Here is a 13,883-nt window from a genome sequence, read left to right on the forward strand (position 1 = left end):
GTGTCCTCCTGTATGTATGTGTGGATCAGTGAATAAAGCTCATCTGATTCAACTACGATCTCCGCTGAATTGTTTGGTAACAGAGAGGCGCGTCAAAACCCACAACCCCGATAGAGGTGGCTATTACATTGTAGACAAGGATCAAGACGCCACCACACATGTTTTGTCCGTTCTGTGGAAACCACCTGGGCCAAGTGACATGGTTTTGCTCATCACGATATACTTTCTCTTGCGCAAGAGATACGTTCTCGTGCACACAAGAAAGTTACAGGTTCGCCAAATAGAAAGAAAGTATATCGTGATGAGCAAAACCATGTCACTTGGCCCAGGTGGTTTCCACAGAACGGACAAAACATGTTTAACAACCATAAACACACTCGTACCGTCCATAGGTACCGGCGGTCTATCAGCCAAAACAAACTTAAGTTTATGTCAATCACTTGCACGTCACTTCTGGTATGATGGGCATTCCCTTTCCGGTTTGATTCTCTCGTTTGTTAAAGCGCATCTTGTTAATTTGTTTTTGTTAATGTTAAATAATTTTTTATTTGGTAAAAGTGTTTTGCTAATGTAATTTTGTTTTATAAAATGTTAATTTGTCTCAAGCTTTGTTAAAGTGTTAAACTTTGTAATTGTCGATTGCACCTCTCAGCCACCGTAGTTCTGAAATGAATGTGTCGAGTGCATTTTCTCCGTCTTCCACCGTTCTTGTTGGAAACTGTTAAATTAATATTACATTACATTACATTTAGCTGACGCTTTTATCCAAAGCGACTTACAATAAGTGCATTCGACCAGGAAGACACAACCTTGAAGAAAACAGAATCATATAAGTACATCAGGTTTCCTAGAGCCAAACATTTCAAGTGCTACTCAACTGGCTTTAGGTAAGCCATATATAAAGTAAACACGTTCAGTTTGGACTCGCTTTGTTCTTCATTCGAAGCTTCTATGACACAACAGATGTTACACATGGAGCTGCTGGGATGCAAGTCAAATTCAGACTTGATCTGACCATTAAAGTATTATCGTATCGTATGTTCCTGTTGTCTTTTCTAACATGTTATTCCTCTCTTTTCCAGATTCTGGCCATCATCTCGATCCTCTTCATCATCCTCTCCACCATCGCTCTCTCTCTCAACACTCTACCGGATTTGCAGGTGATGGATGAGTTTGGTCAGGCGAGCGATAACCCTCAGCTGGCTCACGTGGAGGCGGTGTGCATCGCCTGGTTCACCATGGAGTATCTCCTCCGTTTCCTCTCCTCTCCCAACAAGTGGAAGTTCTTCAAAGGCCCGCTGAACGTCATCGACCTGCTGGCCATCTTGCCGTACTACGTCACCCTCTTCCTGACGGAGTCCAACAAGAGCGTGCTGCAGTTTCAGAACGTGCGCCGCGTGGTGCAGATTTTCAGGATCATGAGAATATTGAGGATCCTGAAGCTGGCCAGACACTCCACGGGCCTCCAGTCTCTGGGCTTCACCTTGAAACGGTACATATTTCATTTGTATTTGTTCCGTTCATGGTATGCACAACTTGAGGCAAGTTTATTTATACAGCACCTTTCAACACAAGGCCATTCAAAGTGCTTTACAAACATGAAAGGTACAGTGCGGTGTGAGACACATCTGAACTGTTTAGCTCTGACTCTCAATCATCGCTCACTTTTTAGCAGAAATAGTTTTCTATGACCTCACTTTCTTTCTACTTTTCTCCTTTAGTTATTTCAAGTGTTTCAAGCTAAACGAACCCCCCTTTGAAAATTATAATCCGACCCCATGGTACCTTTAAGTTTCCGCTGAAACTATTCCTCTTTTTTAAACACACATTAGTTCAGTTTAAGTTGTCTTTTCTATGTATAACTATTATGTACAAAACATGTCTCTATAAACACACCGAACCCGAAAAGGAGCAGAAGAACGTAATCTGGTATTACCTGCCCCTTTCTCCAAAAAACCTATATATATATATATATATACTATATAAATACCATTACCATCATTACAAAACACTCGCTGCTATAACATGTGCATTATAATTATTATTAATAATGTTCGATAAATAACGTGCAATTACGTAACTACCACTACGTTCTTTTCACTACGAACTACTGTTAATATTTACATTAATTATAATAATAATAATAATAATAATGCATTTTATTTATATAGCGCTTTTCACAACTCAAAGACGCTTTACAGTATGAGGGTAGACAAACAAGGACAGGCAAACAAGTAAGTAAAAATAAAAAGGCAGTCAAGAGGAAGTTGATTGAGAGGGGGGGGGGCTTATGGGTAGACAGAGTTGAAAAGATGTGTTTTGAGGCGGGACTGAAAGACTGTGAGGGACTCAGAGTCACGGAGATCTTGGGGGAGGGACTTCCAGAGCCGAGGAGCTGCCACTGAGAAGGCTCTGTCCCCAAAGCTGCAGAGTGTGGATGTGGGAATGGATAGGAGTCCGGCTGCGGTGGATCTGAGGGACCGTGGGGTTGATAAGGAGTGAGAAGGTTTGTGAGATAAGGGGGGGCCAGATGGTGGAGGGCTTTGTAGGTGAGGACCAGAACTTTGTAGTTGATGCGATGGGAGACAGGAAGCCAGTGGAGGTCTTTGAGGACTGGGGTGATTATGAGACCATCTATGTTTCCTGTAGTTATTGAATTGTTCTTTTTACTGCACTGTTAGTGTACTACTATTATTATGCTGCTTTGATTATTGTGTTTTTGTAACTCTGGCACAACAATAAATAAAGTCTTATCTTATCTCTAACTGCATTATTATAAATACGTTTCTAGTTCTCTACCTGTGTTTTTAATTCTTGTTTTACTTGTATGTATGCACCAAGTCAAACTCCTCGTACGTGTCAACCTGATTCTGATTCTCATCTTATCTTCAGGAGCTACAACGAACTGGGTCTGCTCATCTTGTTTCTCGCCATGGGCATCATGATATTCTCCAGCTTGGTGTTCTTCGCTGAGAAGGATGAAGACGCCACTAAGTTCACCAGCATCCCCGCGTCGTTCTGGTGGGCGACCATCACGATGACCACGGTGGGATACGGGGACATTTACCCACAGACGTTACTTGGTAAAATAGTCGGGGGGCTTTGCTGCATTGCAGGAGTTCTGGTGATCGCTCTGCCCATCCCCATCATTGTGAACAACTTCTCTGAGTTCTACAAGGAGCAGAAGAGGCAGGAGAAGGCCATAAAGAGGAGGGAGGCGCTGGAGAGAGCCAAGAGGAACGGCAGCATCGTGTCAATGAACCTAAAAGATGCCTTCGCGCGCAGTATGGAGCTGATGGACGTGGTGGTGGAGAAAGGAGAGGACAAAACCTCCCTGGAGAACCACATGTCGCCCGAACGCTGGGGCAGCACCACCAGGCACGCCTCCTCCGAGTCAGACCTGAAATCTCCAGCGAACCAAAACCCAGAGATGCAGAATTCCCCTCAACACATCACCGTCAACACCACAGGGAGTCCGCAGAGGATGAACCGCACCCCGCAGCACCTGAATGTGCAGAAACTGGAGGAGATGTACAACCAGATGAGCAAATCCCAGTCTCTGAGCAACCTCAACACCAACAGCTCCATGAGCACTTTGAGCACGACGGCGCCCGTGTCCCCGAGGAAACCCCAAAGCCCCGACGCTACTTTAAAAGAGGAAGTAGAGCTGGAGATGACGGAGGTGCAGTCCTGCTTGTCCGACAGAAAAGACTCTACTTACAAAAAGGAAGATACTGGGCCGTGTCGACTCAGGCACCCGAGGGCACCTCCGTATCTGGATCTCAGCAAACTGAGGTCCGTGGATGAGGGCGTCAAACTCAAAGATGGCCTCTACGAATCCGCAGGTGACGGATCAGAGCTTCTAAAGGAGGAGAGCTTTAAAAGCAGCGCTTTGGAGTCTGCTTCGAGGGGGAATGACCCTCTCACAATGAAAGGTTTGAACGCCAACTTCCCCAAATCGCCCGCTGAAGGTCCGTTGACTCCGCCCAGCACTACGTCTCCTGGAGACATTAGCTCCAGCATTTTGGAGGACGAGACCCCGGACGGAGAGACGTCTCCTCTCATCCCCAGCACCGAAGAACTGCTTCCCATTTCAGAGGAGGAAACATGTCCTCTGTCGCCCAAAAGGCTGGTGGTAGACACTCCACCGGGTGATGAACATCAATCCACGGAAAACCACGAGGAAAAGCATCTGATGGAGGTTGCAGGCGCTTCAGTTTCACCTTTGTCGCCCAATTCAGCACAAAATTGCGCCCAAGGAGAGGAAGTGAAGGCTGAAAGCAACCAGAATGGACACAAAGTAGAGAACCACATGTTTACATCCGATATCCACCTGATACCGGGGGATGGCAGCCTGTCTCCGAGCTGCGAAACCAGCATGTGACTGTAGAGAAAGCTTCCCATTGGACAATAAGACCCACTGCAACCTCAGCCCGGCAGACAGAAGAAAAGACACGGTGCAGTCGTAGTGAAAGATATTTTTGCATGGCATGACAAGTCCCTTTTACTTGTGTCGTTGTGTATTGCTGAAAAAGAAAACTGCAGTGCAGAATTTGGAGAGGAGGCTCTGGAGGGAATTCATCAACTTACATGTAGACACTTTTCTCCCCCCGATGTACATAATGACAGTCTCCTTTTTCTAGCAAAAGAAGGAAATGCACAGAGGGACTTATCTGTAAAAAGCATGCATTTAAAAAAAAGACATATATTTTACGGTGCTTAGTTTGCTGAAAGCGCTCCACTGTAAATACTGGGACATCTAAAGGCATCTCTGAAGGTACAAATGTACAAATGTGAAGAGGAAATTGAAAGCGCTCAGACCGGGTGTTGCATCGTAGCGACCTATTTAAAAAAAATAAAAAAAACATATCATTACCTTTTGCAGAAATGCAAAGTGTTCCCATGATGACCCTGTAATGTTTTCTCCTGTGATTAATGCTGTATGAAACTGTAACATTATTGCGTTTGGTTTTCATAACGACTGTTCAGTTGATATTCAATGGACAAAAACACCTCCCCAAAAAACACCTGTCGTCGCCAAATATCTAGATATTTACTCGATGGTTTCAGAAGATACGACGAGGTTTGAGACCTTGCTCACGCCTTTTGATTCCATTAACAGTCAATCGTATTATACTCTCAGATATACATCTAAAAGTAGCTCTAAGAATAAACGTAGGTTGGTTGTAGAGATAAATCTGTTAGGTGAGTGACATTCAATAAACCCGAGTTATTTATTCAGCACAGTAGATGTGGTCATTACCACACAGATATGCTTCACACTATAATGATCTTTTTGGCAGGAGGGATAGACGAACACAAGACGATATTCCTTCTGATATTACGGACCAAATCAAGCACAGCTTCATCTATCTCAGCTGCATAGGAACATATACCATGTATTATGACGGTAGTTATGTTTTAGTTTGACTTCTTTATGGTTTCTTTTCCTGCATTGTGTCCCTGTCGTTTCGTCCATGCAACTTTCTCCCATCCTGCTGATCATTTAAGGCATTTTGTTTTGTATGTCCGTCGTGTCTTGGATTGTATTTATTGTGTTTTATTGTGAACAAATCTATTTTCAGTCAAACTTAAACCCAAAGGAGTTTAATTTATCTCTTTCTCTCGTCTTCGTTCTGGCTTTCGTTTTACACTGACTGAAAATATCCGTTGTCTGTTGCCTTTTTTGATTCCTATCGCTGGAATACTTTGTGTTTCAGCGTGACACTTTGGCTGAGTACTAGTAGTGGGTTTGTGAACGCCACACAAACCCGGACAGGAAGTACGTGGGTGATTTATTCGTTGTTTTATTATTATTATTATTATTCTCATGTTTTCTGTTCTCACAGAGAGAGGTGTGGAATGTGCAATACCGCAAACTGCAATCTATGCAGGCCAAGAAATGTGGCACTTTATTTTCTGTCTACGGGATTTGTAAGTGTACAGGCAGAAAATTACTTGTATTTTTCAAATGTTGTAACTTTAATATGAGGCAATTACAATTTACCAGAATCTCACAATGCAATTTGACTTTTTTTTATATGTCTGGCATAATGCTTTAATGCCAGATATTAATGGACCTTAAATTTATCTGTGGGAAATCCAAATTGACCACTTTGGGCCTTTTATATCGCTGTTAGATTTACATTAAGATCTAAGATATTAAAGATCATCTTATTTCAATGGCCACACAAAATGGATTTTATGTTTTTTGTGAATTAACGTTGAGAGTGATTCTATTTTTTCTAAACCAAAATGGAGCACGACCACAATTTCCTGCCATATGGTGGTTGAAATGATGCGTGCCTTTTCATAACACCGCTGTTTATGAGAAGGTAGCAAGTCATTTTGCTTTGTTCATATAGCACTGTACAGAAAATTCTAATTTTATAGGAGAAATCAGGTCTTTATGTAATAGATACAAGTATTGAGTTCTCAGGTTTTCTATAACTCTCTGATGTTCCAATTGGATCGATTCTCTGTTTTTTCTTTCACAGCTAATGTCAAATACTTCTGTACTTTTTTTTGAAAAGGTGATGTTGTCAAATCCACATTGATGTCTTGGCTCCCGGGGGAAAAGGAGCGGCAATATGTTCTCCCTCCTCCTGGGTAATCTGTGCAAAAGCATCCAGTGTCCGCCCGTCAGTGCGCAGGAAGGAGAGCTTTCACTGACCAGACAGGAAGAGATCACTAAACGGGTTATTCCCCATGCTGTGATCAAGGGTTGGAGGGAAGGTGAGGATAAGGGAAAGCTAGGAGAGTTTAACGTCAATGTTTTTCAACCTGGAGTCTTTTCCCCTTATGTTTCTGACCCTAAATCACATTGTGTGTGTGGTCTACGAAACAGGCTGCAGTGTAATCCCATGGGCTATTCTTCTAGTACTTTAAGTATATCTTGGTCGCTGCCTTTGTATCTGTTTTTAAGTTGAGTATTTCTGCACTACTGTTACTTGAGTGCAAGGTCTGGAAACTTCTTTCTCAATTGTCCGAGGTTAGATGTGAAAACAAAGCACTGAATTCTTCCTTTTTTCAGTTTCATGAACAGTGAGTTTTAGGCTTTGTTGAGACTGTTACTTACAGGTTAAATACAGTGGTGTAAAAAGCAATAAGTCTATGTAATGTTTTCTCGTGGATGTACTGCAAACAAATTTAGTTTTTGCCTCTGACTGAGACTCGGATTGAATTACTGATGTCGGACCCTAACGAGGAATTAAATGTTGTTTCTACAAGGTGTCGTTTAGGGAGACATCTGGCTTTGCATCCACACTGCTGGTATTGGCTAAATATCCAGCCAATGTCTTTTAAATAACACTTTCTGTACTGCAACGACACAGGTACTCTTCTTGCTAACTCGTGTTAAAACCATTGTCTTCCAACAAAAAGCCACAATAACAACGAGAATATATCAAGCTAAACGTGGAGATTTCTCTGTAGGATCATTTCCAGACACGTATCATAACAACCTACAACGGTCAGTGGCATACACAAACATTATCAGCGTGGAATTGCCTCGTATAATTACATTAAAGCCCATTTAACTAGCCATGGTGTCCCTATTAGACACTTGGGGTTCGGGTAACAAATGAGAGTCCAGGTTGAAAGATACAGACCCTTAAAGAGGAGGAATGAAATCAGTGTTGGTCCATATTTCCTTTCATCAATATCAATAATCAAAGATCCACACCCTCATCCACTTATCTTTGGAAACAGATTCGTTGTTTTGGTTCAAATGCGAGGTCAGCGGTGGTCGTCATAGTTTTTCATTTTCTTTAGGTTCGTTGATAACCTTTTCATCATTTATTTTCTGTACGTTAACTTTTACCTCTCATCCCTTATTTAATCATGTGTCCTCGAGTAGTCCTTCATTCTGACAGAGAAAACTAAGGATGGGACGGATCAGCCATATCTCCTTGGGATGATGTCTCAAAGAAACCGTGCAGAGTGAGAAAAAGGTTTATTTTCTCTGAGAGAACGGGTATTGTCCGTGTCACTCATGCGTGCTTTCCAAAACTCCCTGAAATGCGTGATCCTCCATCGTTTGTTCTTACGTCTATTCTGTGTATTCTGCCTCGTTGATTTTAGCTTTTGGAGAGCGTTCTCATTCTGAGCTGCAGACTGTTTCTTTAAGAAGCAACATCTTTGTATGCATGTAGTAGCCCGAACACTATGTGACCACAGAACACTTTGTCATGGTACATGTATGTCAACATTTCTGTAGAGCATTGTTCCCCATTACGTCTATTAGCATATGCAGAATAACAAATAAATGTGTATATAACTCGAGCCTTTGTGTGTTTTCTGCTGCACAAATGAGCTGCTGTTCAGAGGTCACATCTGCATTTTCTGGATGCATTATTACGCCCTTTAAGGATCATTGGATTTAATTGTGTGAAATAAATGAACAGTGAACATAGAGCACAAACTCTAAATATACATTCTTATAAATACAAAAATGTGTTAAAGTACTTATATGATCATTATATAACATTACTTTAGCTTTCTGTGTCTTTCTTATAAACATTTTTGCACATTCTGAATTTAACGTCTGGCGTTTCTATACATAGTTTTTATTTATTTGTATTTATTCAATTGTCCCCCAGGATACATATATGCAAGTTAGGAATCATTGGTCCAAACACAAAAAATGAGTTATTGTTGTTAATGTTTTAACTGCCATTAAACCTAACCAAAAAATAATCAGTGTACAATAATTAGCTTATTTTAAGTATGTGTATCATGCATGCTTTTCTGAGTTTCCTGTTTTAATTACACATATTGTAAGTGTCAGCTAAATAACACCGTACAAAAATGTCCATTCCATTTTCTTAAAGTCCAAAACCCACAGATATATTAAATTTAATATGATGTAAAAATTAAGGAATTCTTCATATTTTACATTCTGTTCTTGTCTATCTTATTCTATTTACATGTGTATAGACTCCTGCATTTACTTGCAATATTCTCTGCAACATTTAGCTTATTGTATTCATTTTCTTCTGACACATATATAGTTTAATTCATCTGCATTCCTTGCACATTGGTCTGCAACCTATTTTCTTCTACTCTTTGTGCACTATTTATATTGTATTTGTTTATTATTATTTATATTGTTTTATCTCCTATATATTAAGTTTCATTGTTGGAGGAGCCTGGGACTTACTGAGCATATGACAAAGCCTTTGAATCTATTTGAAGGACTTTTGTAAAAAAAAATCTGTAGTTGCAGTTCCTCCTCCAGACCACAAGGGCGGCGCTGCGTGCTGTGACGCGCTAACAAAACAGCGCGGGAATCAAACCGTTTCCAGAGAGGAAGGAGAAATTTAAAATAACAAACATGGCTGCTGAAAACCACAACAGAGCAATGTGTGAGTTTTCCCGAGTTCGAGCTGTCACCACGGGATGGATTGTGGACTTTATGTTCCTCAGTCTGTGTCGGAGATTCAAGGAGGGGAAGTTTGAGGAGTTCAACGAGATAATTCAGACTTTAGAGGGTGAGTTTTCCACCGATAACAACACTAACGCCGGTCGCTAGCTTAGCTTAGCATTCAACAACAGTCAAGTTTACAAACAGACAGATTATTAGCATGTACTAATAAACGCTTTATTATGATAACTGGGTTAGGGTCGGTATAACTATAACTATAGGTAAAGATATCCAGCAGAAGTATACAATGATTTAAAGTTAGCTCCACGTGTGGTTGGTCAAAATACTTGGGTCCTAAAGTACTCCACTACAAGTAAAGGTCCCGATGTTCATGTTAAAATGACAATAAGATTTTAAGAGTTAATTTACAGTATTAATGTGTACATTCATACTTTAAAATGTCTGCCCTTATCCTTAATAGATTCTTGACCTTTTGTATATGTGAAATGTAAGAGAAAAGGACATTTCATTGCCTCATTTCAAGTTAGGCAATGGTGGAAACAAAGTACTCCAAGTCATGTTTGATGAAAGTTACCAAACTGGCCTCAGCATATACAAATAGGTCAAAGTACTCTTGGCCCTTTTCAGATCTAATGTAATCCTCATCGTGGGTGATCATTAAAGATGGAGGAATGCATGTAATGGCGCAGTTGTTGAAGTGGATTGTAATTACATTTAGTGGAGAACAAAATACTTATTTGGCAGTTAGATGAGAGAAGAGCTTCAAATGGACATTAAAATACTCAAACACAGTACAAGTACCTGGCGTTGTGTCCGACAACAATTGAGTGTATTTCTGTGTTTCCAGCGGTCACTGAGTGTCCGGCGAAGGAGCTCCATGAGGATAAAACGATGATCTGTGCCTTCCTCGCAAGAGTCATGCACGGCAGACAGTTAGGTAAGGAGTCCGAAAAGTAGACATCGCTCTTAGACGTATTTCTGCACATGTTATTGCAATACATGGTTAGAGAACTGTGTCATTCACATGCATTGCGATCTGTTTACACTTTATGGCTGAGGATGTGAAATTAGTAGCAGCTAGGGATGTCCCGGTCTCATTTTTTAGGTTCTGATCCGATCCCGATATTTCCCGATACCGGTTTTCCGATATCACTTGTTGTGTTGGCAAACAGCATTTCATTTCGTATACATTAAGATACAGACAGGCACCCAAATAATTTATTAGACGACAAAAACCTGAGTTTTCCACAAGTGAAATTGGCTGGTCGTCCCCTGCTATGCTCCACACTCAGCTCCACAATCAGCTCAGTAATCTTGCGAAATCTCTCGGAGTCTCGAGGAAGTAAAGCCTTTCGTTTCAAGCTGTGCCGCAGTGTTTGTTGATGGAGTCCATCAGTGGCTTTACAGTAGGCGGCGTGTTCGTCGGGGTGGTGCTTTGTAAGATGTTTTATTAGGTGTGTGGTAGGAGACCCTGTTAGCACCACCTCGTGAGACCACACCACAGACTTTGCATGTCGCAGTCGGCGACTCACTTGTAGTTATTTTAAAATGATGCCAAACTGCAGACATTTTAACTAGCTAACGATATGTGTCCGTTCCACTTTCCCAACTCGATAATGGCGGCTGATGCAATAGAACAACAACGACAAACAACGTAACAATGGAATCATGGGAAATATTAACTATGGATCAGCCATGACATTTAATTGGATCTGCTGATCCACCTTGAAACCCAGTATCGGGCGGATCGGGATCGGGACATCTCTAGCAGCAGCTCAGATAGAATCCTGTGAGATGTGAGCGACGTGCCGTCACTGTTTTGATCTGCTTGAACGATGATAAACCTTTGTTTGAAGTGTATCTTTAGTGTGCGTCTTTTCTCTCCAGAAGCTAACCTCCTGCCTTCACCGTGTAATTCCCTGCTTCTCTCCAGATGTCCAGTTTGAAGAGAATGAGGACATGTTGCCTCTGATGTCTGCGGCCAAAATCTGGGCTGATATCAAGCACACCGTGGCAGAGCAACGTTTGTTCATCGACATCCTGGAGCTTTTGTTTGTGCAGGTAATCGCACAAGGATGTGTTTCTAAATGTGATTGAAGTTCTTCTGGAGATGCTGAGCTATAAGGAATGAGCATGCTTCTGATGTCACTTGTTCTGATTGCTGATGTGTTTCTTCCCAGTCCGTCGCTGTGTGCTTGATATCAGACCAGATATCTCATGCCTGCTTGGCCCTCAAGTGGTTTGAGAAAAACTATACATTACCGCAGGTCTGTGTTCCCATTCCTCTCCTTTCTTCTCGAGCACTCTCTCCAAACTGGAATACTTTAAGGCCTGGTTGTTTTTAATGCTTTACAACGTTACATTTCTCAACAGAACCTGTGTTCCAAGGTGTCGTCGATGGTGAAGAAGAAGGACCCTCACGACCCGCTCCTCAATTCCTACAGCTTCCCCCGCCTGCTGGAGACAGTTAAGACTTACCTGGACGCCTACCTGGAGAAAAACCCCTCCGACTACCTTGTCAAGGTGAGTCTAATGCATACAAGGGCTACAAGACCCTGTAACTGAAGCTTATTTGGTTGATGGTGTTTCAACAGATCTAGCTTGGTATATTTAGACACTAGAAGATTAAGAGAGGATTTATGATATGACCTTTTTAAAGATTAGTTATGCAGAAAGTCTTCCTCTGTTACTTAGACGTGACTTTATTCATGATGAGAGCAAGCATGTCGACACAGAACTTCATTTGAACCTGTCTGCGTTCTTTGATCCCTAAAAGGATTCAATGCTTTTGCTGATTTTAAGATGAGAATATCTTCAGTTACACATCATTTAATTGGCTTATACATTAGTACACAAAGATTAAGACACAACTCACGGTTACACTCTGAAGGCCAGATCCCTACGGGGCGAAAAGGAAAGACGGTGATGATCGTAAAAGTTGGAAAGATCTTCTAAAAAGTCCGGAGGCAGTTTCCTGTTTGACTAATACATCATGTTTCAGTCCAGGCGTCACAAACATCAATCTGCTCTGACCCTGTGTGCGGAGTAATGACCGGCTGAAGCTGCTGATGGGACATTCTCTCTCTGTGACCATTTGTCATCGAATGAGCTTTGAAGGGCAGAGCGCTCCACAGGGTCTAATGAACACTGAGGCTACCAAGGTCACACTAAGAAGGGTGCTCTAATGAAAGCAGGCCTCATTAGTCCTGCTTTCATTAGAGCAACACTTATTGAACCTGGAAGTTAATTACTTTAGAAGAGTATGGAAAGGTAATATTAAGTTACGTGTGTGTTAATGTCGGCTTCTTCGTGCTTCAGGAAGCCACAAAGGTGCTGCAGGCGTCGCCGGAAAGCGAGAAATCGGAGGACGACGACTCGACGCAAGACGACTTGACGCAAGACGACTCGACGCAAGACGACGCGACGCAAGACGACGCGACGCAAGACGAAAACATCCAAACAACAAAGAACAAAACGTGGGAAACAACCCGAGTGTATTTACTTCCTGTTCCACGTTATTCTGTTTTATGAACTTAAGGACATTTGTGTTTAGTAGATGATTTCTTTCTTGTAACAATGCTTTTGGGCAATAAATGACAATCTTATACCGTTGGAAAGCCTGTTTCCTTCCCTTTCCAACGGTACCCACATTTGTGAGGAACAACCATTTGTGGGATGAGGGTAAGAAGGGTGCGCCCATGAAACATGTGACATGGTAAGACAACAGGCTTACGGCCCGTCTACACTCCAGGCATCGAACAATGCTTTCAACGCTTCGCCCATTCATTTGAAATGGGGTGAAGATTTGTAAACTTCGCCGAACTGCATTGTGGGTAGCATGGCATGGCTTTGCAAGCATCACGAGCGTCTATCGGCATCAAAAGTTGAACAATGTTCAACTTTAGAGGCTCGATGCTTGCTCGAAGCTGGCATCAGCCAATCAAATCCCGCATATGCAAATCTGCCAGTACAAGCGCTAGCCAATCAAACCACGTGTATGCTGGGAGAGACTACGCAGGTCATTTCCTCATATTCCAAAAAATGGAGGGAAAATTGATTATAGCGGTAGAGAATCACCCGGTGCTGTTTGATCAGTCTCTGTTCATCTACCGGGATACAAACCGGAGGAGCGAGGCATGGAGGGAGGAGGCAGAGATAGTGGAGGAGCGAGGCATGGAGGGAGGAGGCAGAGACAGTGGAGGAACCAGGCATGGAGGGAGGAGGCAGAGACAGTGGAGGAACCAGGCATGGAGGGAGGAGGCAGAGACAGTGGAGGAACCAGGCATGGAGGGAGGAGGCATAGACAGTGGAGGAGCGAGGCATGGAGGGAGGAGGCAGAGACAGTGGAGGAACCAGGGCATGGAGGGAGGAGGCAGAGACAGTGAGGGAACCAGGCATGGAGGGAGGAGGGCAGAGACAGTGGAGGAGGCGAGGTCAATGGAGGGAGGAGGTCAGAGACAGTGGGAGAACCAGGCAATGGAGGGAGGAGCAGAGACAG

At 42.5% G+C, this 13,883-nt stretch overlaps 2 protein-coding genes across 2 annotated transcripts in view; both read left to right on the plus strand.

Annotated features, from left to right (window-relative positions):
• LOC117546244 (potassium voltage-gated channel subfamily B member 2-like) overlaps positions 1-4,700 on the plus strand; it is a 142,498-nt gene extending 137,798 nt beyond the window's left edge. The window contains exons 3-4 of the mRNA XM_034216409.1: positions 1,083-1,492; positions 2,893-4,700. Of these exons, the coding sequence (XP_034072300.1) occupies positions 1,083-1,492; positions 2,893-4,384 (1,902 nt within the window). The 3' untranslated portion in view covers positions 4,385-4,700. The remainder of the gene's footprint in view (positions 1-1,082; positions 1,493-2,892) is intronic.
• A 4,620-nt stretch (positions 4,701-9,320) lies between these two features.
• On the plus strand, positions 9,321-12,916 carry terf1 (telomeric repeat binding factor (NIMA-interacting) 1). Its single transcript, XM_034216405.1, has 6 exons — positions 9,321-9,491; positions 10,233-10,322; positions 11,319-11,446; positions 11,566-11,652; positions 11,759-11,908; positions 12,704-12,916. The coding sequence occupies exons 1-6, from the start codon at positions 9,335-9,337 to the stop codon at positions 12,914-12,916; spliced, it is 825 nt and encodes a 274-aa protein (XP_034072296.1). The 5' UTR covers positions 9,321-9,334.
• The last annotated feature ends 967 nt before the right edge of the window (positions 12,917-13,883 follow it).

Source organism: Gymnodraco acuticeps, unplaced genomic scaffold, assembly GCF_902827175.1.
Source record: "Gymnodraco acuticeps unplaced genomic scaffold, fGymAcu1.1, whole genome shotgun sequence".
Classification (NCBI taxonomy): Eukaryota; Metazoa; Chordata; class Actinopteri; order Perciformes; family Bathydraconidae; genus Gymnodraco; species Gymnodraco acuticeps.